A 15,306-nucleotide genomic window follows, 5' to 3' on the forward strand; every position below is an offset into this window, starting at 1 on the left:
CCTAGTGAGAGATACATGGAGGAGGTTTAATACCCTGACCTAGTGAGAGATACATGGAGGAGGTTTAATACCCTGACCTAGTGAGAGATACATGGAGGAGGTTTAATACCCTGACCTAGTGAGAGATACATGGAGGAGGTTTAATACCCTGACCTAGTGAGATATACATGGAGGAGGTTTAATACCCTGACCTAGTGAGAGATACATGGAGGAGGTTTAATACCCTGACCTAGTGAGTTTAATATACATGGAGATACAGGAGGTTTAATACCCTGACCTAGTGATGGAGATACATGGAGGAGGTTTAATACCCTGACCTAGTGAGAGATACATGGAGGAGGTTTAATACCCTGACCTAGTGAGAGATACATGGAGGAGGTTTAATACCCTGACCTAGTGAGAGATACATGGAGGTTTAATACCCTGACCTAGTGAGATATACATGGAGGAGGTTTAATACCCTGACCTAGTGAGAGATACATGGAGGTTTAATACCCTGACCTAGTGAGAGATACATGGAGGAGGTTTAATACCCTGACCTAGTGAGAGATACATGGAGGAGGTTTAATACCCTGACCTAGTGAGAGATACATGGAGGTTTAATACCCTGACCTAGTGAGAGATACATGGAGGAGGTTTAATACCCTGACCTAGTGAGATATACATGGAGGAGGTTTAATACCCTGACCTAGTGAGAGATACATGGAGGAGGTTTAATACCCTGACCTAGTGAGATATACATGGAGGAGGTTTAATATCCTGACCTAGTGAGATATACATGGAGGAGGTTTAATATCCTGACCTAGTGAGAGATACATGGAGGAGGTTTAATACCCTGACCTAGTGAGAGATACATGGAGGAGGTTTAATACCCTGACCTAGTGAGAGATACATGGAGGAGGTTTAATACCCTGACCTAGTGAGATATACATGGAGGAGGTTTAATACCCTGACCTAGTGAGATATACATGGAGGAGGTTTAATACCCTGACCTAGTGAGAGATACATGGAGGAGGTTTAATACCCTGACCTAGTGAGAGATACATGGAGGTTTAATACCCTGACCTAGTGAGAGATACATGGAGGAGGTTTAATACCCTGACCTAGTGAGAGATACATGGAGTAGGTTTAATATCCTGACCTAGTGAGAGATACATGGAGGTTTAATATCCTGACCTAGTGAGAGATACATGGAGGAGGTTTAATACCCTGACCTAGTGAGAGATACATGGAGGAGGTTTAATACCCTGACCTAGTGAGAGATACATGGAGGAGGTTTAATATCCTGACCTAGTGAGAGATACATGGAGGAGGTTTAATACCCTGACCTAGTGAGATATACATGGAGGTTTAATATCCTGACCTAGTGAGAGATACATGGAGGAGGTTTAATACCCTGACCTAGTGAGAGATACATGGAGGAGGTTTAATATCCTGACCTAGTGAGAGATACATGGAGGTTTAATACCCTGACCTAGTGAGATATACATGGAGGTTTAATACCCTGACCTAGTGAGAGATACATGGAGGAGGTTTAATACCCTGACCTAGTGAGATATACATGGAGGAGGTTTAATACCCTGACCTAGTGAGAGATACATGGAGGAGGTTTAATACCCTGACCTAGTGAGATATACAAGCTAGTTGTCTTGATTACTTTCTTATGTCATTCTTGCTGGCACCAAAAGTTTAAAAAGTGTTGATAGGTATCAGAATGCGGTCGGACCATCACGTAATTGGCATATATATATTACTCTTACAGAATTTCCACGTGGGCGAGGATATTGGAAATTTAATCAAAGCCAACTGGATGATAACTTGTTTTTAACTAGAACAGAAGAATTTATAACTTTATTTTTCCGACATAACATAGGTACAGCAGATCAATGTGCCTTTTAGAGGCAACGAAATGCAGTATTAATTTATGAAACAAAAGTGAATTAGGTCAAAAGAGTCCATCTTTAACAAAGGAAATTAAAGGACTAACAGAACAGACAGATGACAATAAAAACTACCATAGAGGCACAGAATAAGTTAGAGGAAAAACAAAATGAAATGGAGGAACTTATTCAAGAAAGATCCAGTGAAATATAGTATAAAAATAAAGCGAACTGGATGGAATATGGGGGAAAATGACCCAAATTCTTTTCCCATCTTCAACATAGAAATATTACCAATGTTTTTTATTGAAATTATTTGTGTAAAAATCACGCTCATTCAACTCTTTACTCATATAACTGTTTACCTATTTGCTTATGGTTTTGCCGACACCTCGTGACCTGCTTTTTATATTATATAAACAAAAAATATAAAATTTGGTCTGGAATGGCAAGCCAGACACAATTAATAGGGGCTATTTATATAGTGAATATGAATTCGGGGGCAAAAATGATTAAATATTTAAGCATTAGACCTCTCACTAAAGACTATCATCAGTCATACAAAATATATACTTAAATCCGAAATGGTTCTCTAGTAAATTAGTAAAATGTCTCACCCCGTGTTCTTGAATGGACTTTTCCTTTTATTCAGATTACAACTGCTCACTTTCGGTTATTTGAAAATGAAATAATCTCCAAAATATCGTTGTTTTTTTAAACAAGCCTTATAATGGTGGTTGAAATTTCAGTTTAATCCACCTGAAAAGACAGAACAAATAATACAACAAATATTGTGGATAAACTCAAATATACTAATAGATTTTTTTTTTTAAACGTATTTTTAGATAAAATGTGACCAATTTCTTCTGAAACTCGTTAGTCTATTCTTGTGTTGAGAAATGAAGGCTATTCCATGCGAGAAATTGCCAAAAGAAACTGAAGATCTCGTAGAAAGCTGTGTACTACTCTCTTCACAGAACAAACCTGCTCTAACCAGAATGGAAAGAGGAGTGGGAGGCCTCGGTGCACAACTGAGCAAAGTACATTCATCTCTAGGAGATAGAACGCGTCTCCTTCCTGAGCGGTATGGAGGGTGCGTGGTCCCATGGTGTTTATACTTGCGTACTATTGTTTGTACAGATGAACGTGGTACCTTCAGGCATTTGGAAACTGCTCCCAAGGATGAACCAGACTTGTGGAGGTCTACAATTATTTTTCTGGCTGATTTCTTTTGATTTTCCCATGATGTCAAGCATAGAGGCACTGAGTTTGAAGGTAGGCCTTGAAATACATCCACAGGTACACCTTCAATTGACTCAAATTATATCAATTAGCCTATCAGAACCTTCTAAAGCCCTGACATCATTTTCTGGAATTTTCCAAGTTGTTCAATGGCACAGTCAACTTAGTGTATGTAAACTTCTGACCCACTGGAATTGTGATACAGTGAATTATAAGTGAAATAATCTGTCTGTAAACAATTGTTGGAAAAATGACTTGTATCACACACAAAGTAGATGTCCTAACCGACTTCCCAAAACTATAGTTTGTTAACATGAACTTTGTGGAGTGGTTGAAAAACAAGTTTTAATGACTCCAAACTAAATGTATGTAAACGTTCAACTCCAACTGTATATATTCCATAAAAAATCTGCCGTTTCCAGCTACAAGAGTCATTTACAACATTAACAATGTCTACACTGTATTTCTGATCAATTTGATGTTATTTTAAATGGACCAAAATTGAGCTTTTATTTAAAAAAATAGGACACTTTTAAGTAACTCCAAACTTTTGAACGTGTGTGTGTGTGTGTGTGTGTGTCTGTGTGTGTGTGTTTACCCCACAAAAATATATGGGGGGTTGGAAATGATGCAGAAAATTACATTGATGGAAGCAACAATCTATCCCCAATATTATATATTTTATTATTATTTAACCAGGTAGGCCAGGTGAGATCAAGTTGTCATTTACAACTGCAACCTGGCCAAGATAAGGCATAGCAGTTTGACACAAACAACAACACAGAGTTACACATTGAATAAACAAATGTACAGTCAATAACACAGTAAAACCCACACACAGTTCACTTCCAAAACAGCCACAACATCACCTTGCTACCTTCTGGAATCTGTGCTCTCCTCCTCTCACCTTTTCTGTTCGCTCTCTCTCTCTGTCTCTCTCTCTCTCTCTCTCTCTCTCTCTCTCTCTCTCTCTCGCTCTGTCTCTCGCTCTGTCTCTGTCTCTCTCTCTCTCTCTCTCTCTCTCTCTCTCTCTCTCTGTCTCTCTCTCTGTCTCTCTCTCTGTCTCTGTCTCTGTCTCTGTCTCTCTCTCTCTCTCTCTCTCTCTCTCTCTCTCTCTCTCTCTCTCTCTCTGTCTCTCTGTCTCTCTCTCTCTCTCTCTCTCTCTCTCTCTCTCTCTCTCTCTGTCTCTCTCTCTGTCTCTCTCTCTCTCTCTCTCTCTGTCTCTCTCTCTGTCTCTCTCTCTCTCTCTCTCTCTCTCTCTCTCTCTCTCTCTCTCTCTCTCTCTGTCTCTCTCTCTCTCTCTCTCTCTCTCTCTCTCTCTCTCTCTCTCTCTCTCTCTCTCTCTCTCTCTGTCTCTCTTTCTGTCTCTCTGTCTGTCTCTCTCTCTGTCTCTCGCTCTGTCTCTGTCTCTCTCTCTCTCTCTCTCTCTCTCTGTCTCTCTCTCTGTCTCTCTCTCTCTCTCTGTCTCTCTCTGTCTCTGTCTCTGTCTCTGTCTCTCTCTCTGTCTCTCGCTCTGTCTCTCGCTCTGTCTCTGTCTCTGTCTCTCTCTCTCTCTCTCTGTCTCTCTCTCTCTCTCTGTCTGTCTCTGTCTCTGTCTCTCTCTCTCTCTCTCTCTCTGTCTCTGTCTCTGTCTCTCTCTCTCTCGCTCTGTCTCTCTATCTCTCTGTCTCTGTCTCTCTCTGTCTCTGTCTCTCTCTCTCTCTCTCTTGTCTCTGTTCGCTCTCTCTCTCTCTCTCTCTCTCTCTCTGTTCGCTCTCTCTCTGTCTCTCTCTCTCTGTCTCCGTCTCTCTCTCTGTCTCTCTCTCTGTCTCTCTCTGCTCTCTCTCCTCTCTCTCCTTCTCTCACTCTCTCCTTCTCTCCCTCTCCCTCTCTCTCTTTCTCTCCCTCTGTAGGTGGAGGAGATCCGTGTCTTCATTGAGTCCCTGGCTGAGAAGGTGGAGGAGGTGAAGAGGAAACACAGTGCCATCCTAGCTGCACCCAACCCCGATGAGAGTGAGTCACTGTTACCTTACAGCTACCCTATACCTATACCCTATACTGCACCCAACCCCGACGAGAGTGAGTCACTGTTACCTTACAGCTACCCTATACCTATACCCTATACTGTTACCTTACAGCTACCCTATACCTATACCCTATACTGTTACCTTACAGCTACCCTATACCTATACCCTATACTGTTACCTTACAGCTACCCTATACCTATACCCTATACTGTTACCTATACTTTAGCTACCCTATACCCTATACTGTTACCTTACAGCTACCCTATACCCTATACTGTTACCTTACAGCTACCCTATACCTATACCCTATACTGTTACCCAACCCTATACCTATACCCTATACTGTTACCTTGAGTCACTATATTACCCTATACTTTACCTTACAGCTACCCATACCTCCTATACTGGGGACAGAGGTATGATGTTCACAGCACCCTATACCCTATACTGTTACCCAAACATCCATGCACCCAACAGAGTGAGTCACTGTGACCTTCAGCTACACTATACCTATACCCTATACTGTTACCTTACCCAAACCTCCTATACTGTTACCTTACAGACCCATACCTATACCCTATACTGTCACCTTTTAGCTACCCTATACCCTATACTGTTACCCAAACCTCCACTGTTACCTTACAGCTACCCTATACCTATACCCTATACTGTTACCCAACCCCGACGAGAGTGAGTCACTATATTAATGACTTTACTGTTACCCAAACCTCCATAGGGGACAGAGGTGTGATGTCACTACACTATATTACTGTTACCCAAACATCCATGGGGGACAGAGGTGTGATGTCACTACACTATATTACTGTTACCCAAACCTCCATGGGGGACAGAGGTGTGATGTCACTACACTATATTACTGTTACCCAAACCTCCATGGGAAACAGAGGTGTGATGTCACTACACAATATTACTGTTACCCAAACATCCATAGGGGACAGAGGTGTGATGTCACCACACTATATTACTGTTACCCAAACATCCATGGGAAACAGAGGTGTGATGTCACTACACAATATTACTGTTACCCAAACATCCATAGGGGACAGAGGTGTGATGTCACTACACTATATTACTGTTACCCAAACCTCCATAGGGGACAGAGGTGTGATGTCACTACACTATATTACTGTTACCCAAACCTCCTTAGGGGACAGAGGTGTGATGTCACTACACTATATTAACGACACACACCATTGATGAAGAATAATTTTTACAAATGAATCATTCATCCCTAAGTTAATATTTAATTCCATAACCAGACTTAAATGACTTCTAATGAGTTAGTGGATCTCATGATGGAGTCGTGCCTAAGGAGAACAAGCAGGGAGAACGGGCCCCCGTTAGCTAGATGAGGAGTATGAAGAGGAGGATGATTTGTCACAGGAGGAAATAAAATAAAATTGTATTACATTTTATTGGTCACATACACATGGTTAGCAGATGTTATTGGTGACATACACATGGTTAGCAGATGTTATTGGTGACATACACATGGTTAGCAGATGTTATTGGTCACATACACATGGTTAGCAGATGTTATTGGTCACATGGTTAGCAGATGTTATTGGTCACATACACATGGTTAACAGATGTTATTGGTCACATACACATGGTTAGCAGATGTTATTGGTGACATACACATGGTTAGCAGATGTTATTGGTCACATACACATGGTTATTGGTAGCAGATGTTATTGGTCACATGGTTAGCAGATGTTATTGGTCACATACACATGGTTGCAGTTACATGGTTAGCAGATGTTATTGGTCACATACACATGGTTAGCAGATGTTATTGGTGACATACACACGGTTAGCAGATGGTTAGCAGATGGTGACATACACATGGTTAGCAGATGTTATTGGTCAGTGACACATGGTTAGCAGATGTTATTGGTCACATGGTTAGCAGATGTTATTGGTCACATACACATGGTTAGCAGATGTTATTGGTCACATACACATGGTTAACAGATGTTATTGGTCACATACACATGGTTAGCAGATGTTATTGGTCACATACACATGGTTAGCAGATGTTATTGGTCACATACACATGGTTAGCAGATGTTATTGGTCACATACACATGGTTAGCAGATGTTATTGGTCACATGGTTAGCAGATGTTATTGGTCACATGGTTAGCAGATGTTATTGGTCACATACACATGATGTTATTGGTCACAGCAGATGTTATTGGTCACATACACATGGTTAGCAGATGTTATTGGTCACATACACATGGTTAGCAGATGTTAATGGTCACATACACATGGTTAACAGATGTTATTGGTCACATGGTTAGCAGATGTTATTGGTCACATGGTTAGCAGATGTTATAGCATTGGTCACATACACATGGTTAGCAGATGTTATTGGTCACATACACATGGTTAGCAGATGTTATTGGTCACATGGTTAGCAGATGTTATTGGTCACATACACATGGTTAGCAGATGTTATTGGTCACATACACATGGTTAGCAGATGTTAATGGTCACATACACATGGTTAGCAGATGTTCACATGGTCACATATTGGTCACATGGTTAGCAGATGTTATTGGTCACATACACATGGTTAGCAGATGTTATTGGTCACATACACATGGTTAGCAGATGTTATTGGTCACATACACATGGTTAGCAGATGTTATTGGTCACATACACATGGTTAGCAGATGTTATTGGTCACATACACATGGTTAGCAGATGTTATTGGTCACATACACATGGTTAGCAGATGTTATTGCGAGTGTAGTGAAATGTTTATTCCACAACAAAACATAATATCTAACAAATATCACAACAAAACCTAATACACACAATCTAGTAAAGGAACGGGATGAGAATATATAAGTATAAAATATATGGATGAGCAGTGACAGAGAGGCTAAGATGCAATAGATAGTAAAGAATAGATAGTGAAGGATACAGTATTCAGTATATACATATGAGATGAGTAATGTGAGATATGTAAACATTATTAAAGTGGCATTATTAATGTGACTAGTGTTCCATTTATTAAAGTGGCCAATGATATCATGTCTGTAGGTAGGCAGCTTCATTCTTGAAGCGTGGAATCTGATTGGTCAGACCAGCTTTGGATAGACCTAAACACGGGAGCTTCCTGTTTTAGGTTCTGCCTATAGGAGGGGAGCAACAAGATGGAGTCTAGGTCAGATTCCCCAAAGGGAGGTGCAAGGGAGGGCCTTGTATGCATCGTGGAGTGGCAGTGGTCGAACATGTTACTCTCTCGTGTACTGCAATCGATATGCTGATAGAATTTAGGTAGCCTTGTTCTCAGATTAATTCTGCTAAAATCCCCAGCTACAATAAATACAGCCTCAGGATATATGGTTTCCAGTTTGCATAAAGTCCAGTGAAGTTCCTTGAGGGCCGTCGTGGTGTCGGCTTGATTGATTGATTGATTGTGAGGAATTCTAGGTCAGGTGAACAAAAGGACTTGAGTTCTAGTATGTTGTTACAATTACATCATGAGTCGCTAATCATGAAACATACACCCTCGCCCTTCTTCTTACCAGAGAGATGTTTGTTCCTGTCGGCGCGATGCACTGAAAACCCCGTTGGCTGTACGGACTCCGACAGCATGTCCCAAGCTAGCCATGTTTCCGTGAAACAGAGTATGTTACAATCCCTTATATCTCGTTTGAAAGCAACTTTTGACCTGATTTCCTTCACTTTGTTAACTAGGGACTGGACATTAGCGAGTAATAATAATATACTGGGAAGCGGTGTGTGGTGTGCACGCATCCGAAGCCTCACTAGAAGACCACTCCGGCACCCTCTCCTCTGGCACCCTCTCCTCTGGCACCCTCTCCTCCGGCACCCTCTCCTCTGGCACCCTTCCCTCCGGCACCCTCCGGCACCCCCTCCGGCACCCTCCCCTCCGGCACCCTCTCCTCCGGCACCCCCTCCGGCACCCCCCTCCGGGACCCCTCCCCCTCCGGCACCCCCTCCGGGAACCCCTCCGGCACCCCTCCGGCACCCTCCCCTCCGGCAGCGTTATTGTTTTGGGTCGGCCTCTGGAATCAGTTCAAATGCCCTGGGAGGTGCAGACAAAGGATCCGCTTTGGGAAAGTTGTATTCCTGGTCGTAGTGCTGGTAAGTTTACGTTTCTCAAAAAACCAAGTACTGCACAGTTTCCTAAGGACTGGAAGCGAAACAGCCATCTCTATCGGCACCATCTTTCCGACCTATGGACGTTTTGAGACAGCTGTTAAGATGACATCAATGAGGTGACATTTTAAGTCTGTCTGCCACACTGGTGTTCTAGTTCCCAGAAAACATCTCTCTAGTCCCCCCTTTTAACGACACACAGGGTTGGATTTCAGCCCATACAACCCTTCTAACGACACACAGGGTTGGATTTCAGCCCATACAACCCTTTTAACGACACACAGGGTTGGATTTCAGCCCATACAACCCTTTTAACGACTACACAGGGTTGGATTTCAGTCCATACAACCCTTTTAACGACACACAGGGTTGGATTTCAGCCCATACAACCCTTTTAACGACACACAGGGTTGGGTTTCAGCCCATACAACCCTTTTAACGACTACACAGGGTTGGATTTCAGCCCATACAACCATTTTAACGACTACACAGGGTTGGATTTCAGCCCATACAACCCTTTTAACGACTACACAGGGTTGGATTTCAGCCCATACAACCCTTCTAACGACTACACAGGGTTGGATTTCAGCCCATGCCATGAGGGGGCAGGGGAAAGCAAGGTGGCGTGTTTAAGACGGGGCCTTTCCATAGGTCGTTTTGTGGCATGTGAGGAGCACCACAGTCAGGGTGTGTAAAATGTTAATGTCAGACCTATTCATTATATGGAGGTCAATAGATACCTTCCTACCTCCCAGTGTGGTGCTAATGGAATAGAGTCAGAGACTAATGTCATCTGGATTACATGTAACGCTGGGTGCTGAGCACTGATTAGAGTGAGTGAGTGAGGTGAGTGAGGTGAGTGAGGTGAGTGAGTAGGTGAGTGAGTGAGGTGAGTGAGGTGAGTGAGTGAGGTGAGTGAGTGAGGTGAGTGAGTAGGTGAGTGAGTGAGGTGAGTGAGGTGAGTGAGGTGAGTGAGTGAGGTGAGTGAGTGAGGTGAGTGAGGTGAGTGAGGTGAGGTGAGTGAGGTGAGTGGTGAGTGAGGTGAGTGAGTGAGGTGAGTGAGGTGAGTGAGTGAGGTGAGGTGAGGTGAGGTGAGTGAGGTGAGTGAGGTGAGTGAGGTGAGTGAGTGAGGTGAGTGAGTGAGGTGAGTGAGTGAGTGAGTGAGGTGAGTGAGTGAGGTGAGTGAGTGAGTGAGTGAGTGAGGTGAGTGTATACGGTAATTTGGGGTAATATCAACAGTGAAATGTTTTACTGCAGCATACTGTAAATTATGGTGCATTGTGGGAAAATGTTGTGGGGAGAGGGATAGAATGTTTGTTTATTAAATTGTACTATCATTCCACCCCACAGAATACCGTATCATTGAAGTGGCAAAAACATGTTTCTGGCTCATTAACACATGTTGAGGCTAGACTTGTAAAAAAAAAACGATATTTGTTGCTCTACTAATTTAACTCCTATGTGGTTATAGTGCCCCATCAAATTTAAAATGTATAGGGGACAGACTGGATAAGAGGGAAATGATTCAAGATCATTTATTGATTCATGAATGGAATAATGAATTGATCTGATTTTCTTTGATTAAGTTGGTTTTACGATCCAAATGAATCTAAGAGGGGCACCATTAAGTGTTGGATATAGAGAACCCCTTGAATCTATAACCATTAATGACTTCAATGCCACAAATGATTCATTCAAGGTTTTATTTTTCTTGACTAAATAATTAGAAAAGGTGGTAGTTTAATAAAAAGATCAGATATCAAGACAGGGTACTCTGGGATACAAGACAGTCGAGGTAATAGGTTCCACTGGTCAATGTGAATAACTTCCGTACTCAACTCAGATACAACAACACATTAAAGGACGTTTTCAGAAATAGACATGTCCTACAGTACCAGTTAGCATCCGATATGGACAGGGCCAGGACGGTATTGATCAGTGGTTTGTTAAATTAGACCTGATGTCTTGCAATACTCAATGACTTCCACCACTTTACACGCACACACACACACACACACTGTCTCTCTCTCTCTGTCTCTCTCTCTCTCTGTCTGTCTCTCTCTCTCTGTCTGTCTCTCTCTCTCTGTCTGTCTCTCTGTCTGTCTGTCTCTCTCTCTGTCTGTCTCTCTCTCTGTCTGTCTCTCTCTCTCTGTCTGTCTCTCTCTCTGTCTGTCTCTCTCTCTGTCTGTCTCTCTCTCTGTCTGTCTCTCTCTCTGTCTGTCTCTCTCTCTGTCTGTCTCTCTGTCTGTCTGTCTCTCTGTCTGTCTGTCTCTCTCTTGTCTGTCTCTCTCTCTGTCTGTCTCTCTCTCTGTCTGTCTCTCTCTCTCTGTCTGTCTCTCTCTCTCTGTCTGTCTCTCTCTCTGTCTGTCTCTCTCTCTGTCTGTCTCTCTCTCTGTCTGTCTCTCTCTCTGAGTCTGTCTCTCTCTCTCTCTCTGTCTCTCTCTCTCAATTCAATTCAATTCAATTCAAGGGCTTTATTGGCATGGGAAACATGTGTTAACATTGCCAAAGCAAGTGAGGTAGACAACATACAAAGTGAATATATAAAGTGAAAAACAACAAAAATTAACAGTAAACATTACACATACAGAAGTTTCAAAACAGTAAAGACATTACAAATGTCATATTATATATATATACAGTGTTCTAACAATGTACAAATGGCTAAAGGACACAAGATAAAATAAATAAGCATAAATATGGGTTGTATTTACAATGGTGTTTGTTCTTCACTGGTTGCCCTTTTCTCGTGGCAACAGGTCACAAATCTTGCTGCTGTGATGGCACACTGTGGAATTTCACCCAGTAGATATGGGAGTTTTTCAAAATTGGATTTGTTTTCAAATTCTTTGTGGATCTGTGTAATCTGAGGGAAATATGTCTCTCTAATATGGTCATACATTGGGCAGGAGGTTAGGAAGTGCAGCTCAGTTTCCACCTCATTTTTGTGGGCAGTGAGCACATAGCCTGTCTTCTCTTGAGAGCCATGTCTGCCTACGGCGGCCTTTCTCAATAGCAAGGCTATGCTCACTGAGTCTGTACATAGTCAAGGCTTTCCTTAATTTTGGGTCAGTCACAGTGGTCAGGTATTCTGCCGCTGTGTACTCTCTGTGTAGGGCCAAATAGCATTCTAGTTTGCTCTGTTTTTTTGTTAATTCTTTCCAATGTGTTAAGTAGTTATCTTTTTGTTTTCTCATAATTTGGTTGGGTCTAATTGTGCTGCTGTCCTGGGGCTCTGTAGTGTGTGTTTGTGAACAGAGCCCCAGGACCAGCTTGCTTAGGGGACTCTTCTCCAGGTTCATCTCTCTGTAGGTGATGGCTTTGTTATGGAAGGTTTGTGAATCGCTTCCTTTTAGGTGGTTGTAGAATTTAACAGCTCTTTTCTGGATTTTGATAATTAGTGGGTATCGGCCTAATTCTGCTCTGCATGCATTATTTGGTGTTCTACGTTGTACACGGAGGATATTTTTGCAGAATTCTGCGTGCAGAGTCTCAATTTGGTGTTTGTCCCATTTTTGAAGTCTTGGTTGGTGAGCGGACCCCAGACCTCACAACCATAAAGGGCAATGGGCTCTATGACTGATTCAAGTATTTTTAGCCAGATCCTAATTGGTATGTTGAAATTTATGTTTCTTTTGATGGCATAGAATGCCCTTCTTGCCTTGTCTCTCAGATCGTTCACAGCTTTGTGGAAGTTACCTGTGGTGCTGATGTTTAGGCCAAGGTATGTATAGTTTTTTGTGTGCTCTAGGGCAACAGTGTCTAGATGGAATTTGTATTTGTGGTCCTGGTGACTGGACCTTTTTTGGAACACCATTATTTTGGTCTTACTGAGATTTACTGTCAGGGCCCAGGTCTGACAGAATCTGTGCATAAGATCTAGGTGCTGCTGTAGGCCCTCCTTGGTTGGTGACAGAAGCACCAGATCATCAGCAAACAGCAGACATTTGACTTCGGATTCTAGCAGGGGAGGCCGGGTGCTGCAGACTTTTCTAGTGCCCTCGCCAATTCGTTGATATATATGTTGAAGAGGGTGGGGCTTAAGCTGCATCCCTGTCTAACCCCACGACCCTGTGTGAAGAAATGTGTGTGTTTTTTGCCAATTTTAACCGCACACTTGTTGTTTGTGTACATGGATTTTATAATGTCGTATGTTTTACCCCCAACACCACTTTCCATCAGTTTGTATAGCAGACCCTCATGCCAGATTGAGTCGAAGGCTTTTTTTGAAATCAACAAAGCATGAGAAGACTTTGTCTCTCTCCTTTGTTTTGGTTTGTTTGATTGTCAATTAGGGTGTGCAGGGTGAATACATGGTCTGTTGTACGGTAATTTGGTAAAAAGCCAATTTGACATTTGCTCAGTACATTGTTTTCATTGAGGAAATGTACGAGTCTGCTGTTAATAATAATGCAGAGGATTTTCCCAAGGTTACTGTTGACACATATTCCACGGTAGTTATTGGGGTCAAATTTGTCTCCACTTTTGTGGATTGGGGTGATCAGTCCTTGGTTCCAAATATTGGGGAAGATGCCAGAGCTAAGTATGATGTTAAAGAGTTTTAGTATAGCCAATTGGAATTTGTTGTCTGTATATTTGATCATTTCATTGATGATACCATCAACACCACAGGCCTTTTTGGGTTGGAGGGTTTTTATTTTGTCCTGTAACTCGTTCAAGGTAATTGGAGAATCCAGTGGGTTCTGGTAGTCTTTAATAGTTGATTCTAAGATCTGTATTTGATCATGTATATGTTTTTGCTCTTTATTCTTTGTTATAGAGCCAAAGAGATTGGAGAAGTGGTTTACCCATACATCTCCATTTTGGATAGATAATTCTTCGTGTTGTTGTTTGTTTAGTGTTTTCCAATTTTCCCAGAAGTGGTTAGAGTCTATGGATTCTTCAATTGCATTGAGCTGATTTCTGACATGCTGTTCCTTCTTTTTCCGTAGTGTATTTCTGTATTGTTTTAGTGATTCACCATAGTGAAGGCGTAGACTCAGGTTTTCCGGGTCTCTATGTTTTTGGTTGGACAGGTTTCTCAATTTCTTTCTTAGATTTTTGCATTCTTCATCAAACCATTTGTCATTATTGTTAATTTTCTTCGGTTTTCTATTTGAGATTTTTAGATTTGATAGGGAAGCTGAGAGGTCAAATATACTGTTAAGATTTTCTACTGCCAAGTTTACACCTTCACTATTACAGTGGAACGTTTTACCCAGGAAATTGTCTAAGAGGGATTGAATTTGTTGTTGCCTAATTGTTTTTTGGTAGGTTTCCAAACTGCATTCCTTCCATCTATAGCATTTCTTAATGTTACTCAGTTCCTTTGGCTTTGATGCCTCATGATTGAGTATTGCTCTGTTTAAGTAGACTGTGATTTTGCTGTGGTCTGATAGGGGTGTCTCTCTCTCTCTCTCTCTGTCTCTCTCTCTCTGTCTCTCTGTCTCTCTCTCTCTCTCTCTCTCTCTCTCTCTCTCTCTCCTCTGTCTCTCTCTCTGTCTCTCTGTCTCTCTGTCTCTCTGTCTCTCTGTCTCTCTCTCTCTCTCTCTCTCTCTCTCTCTCTCTCTCTCTCTCTCTCTCTCTCTCTCTCTCTCTCTCTCTCTGTCTCTCTGTCTCTCTCTCTCTCTCTCTCTCTCTCTCTCTCTGTCTCTCTCTCTGTCTCTGTCTCTGTCTCTGTCTCTGTCTCTCTCTGTCTCTCTCTCTCTGTCTCTCAATTTTCAATTCAATTCAAGGGCTTTATTGGCATGGGAAACATGTGTTAACATTGCCAAAGCAAGTGAGGTAGATAATATATAAAGTGAAATAAACAATAAAAATTAACAGTAGACATCACACATACAGAAGTTTCAAAACAATAAAGACATTACAAATGTCATTATATATATATATATACAGTGTTTTAACAATGTACAAATGGTAAAGGACACAAGATAAAATAAACAAGCATAGATATGGGTTGTATTTACAATGGTGCGTGTTCTTCACTGGTTGCCCTTTTCTCGTGGCAACAGGTCT

General features: G+C 41.9%; 1 protein-coding gene across 1 annotated transcript in view; it reads left to right on the forward strand.

Annotated features, from left to right (window-relative positions):
• LOC121839118 (syntaxin-1A-like) overlaps positions 1-15,306 on the forward strand; it is a 154,463-nt gene that overhangs the window by 13,931 nt on the left and 125,226 nt on the right. The window contains exon 2 of the mRNA XM_042296477.1: positions 5,015-5,114. Within this exon, the coding sequence (XP_042152411.1) occupies positions 5,015-5,114 (100 nt within the window). The remainder of the gene's footprint in view (positions 1-5,014; positions 5,115-15,306) is intronic.

This window comes from Oncorhynchus tshawytscha, linkage group LG13 (assembly GCF_018296145.1).
Source record: "Oncorhynchus tshawytscha isolate Ot180627B linkage group LG13, Otsh_v2.0, whole genome shotgun sequence".
NCBI classification, from domain to species: Eukaryota; Metazoa; Chordata; class Actinopteri; order Salmoniformes; family Salmonidae; genus Oncorhynchus; species Oncorhynchus tshawytscha.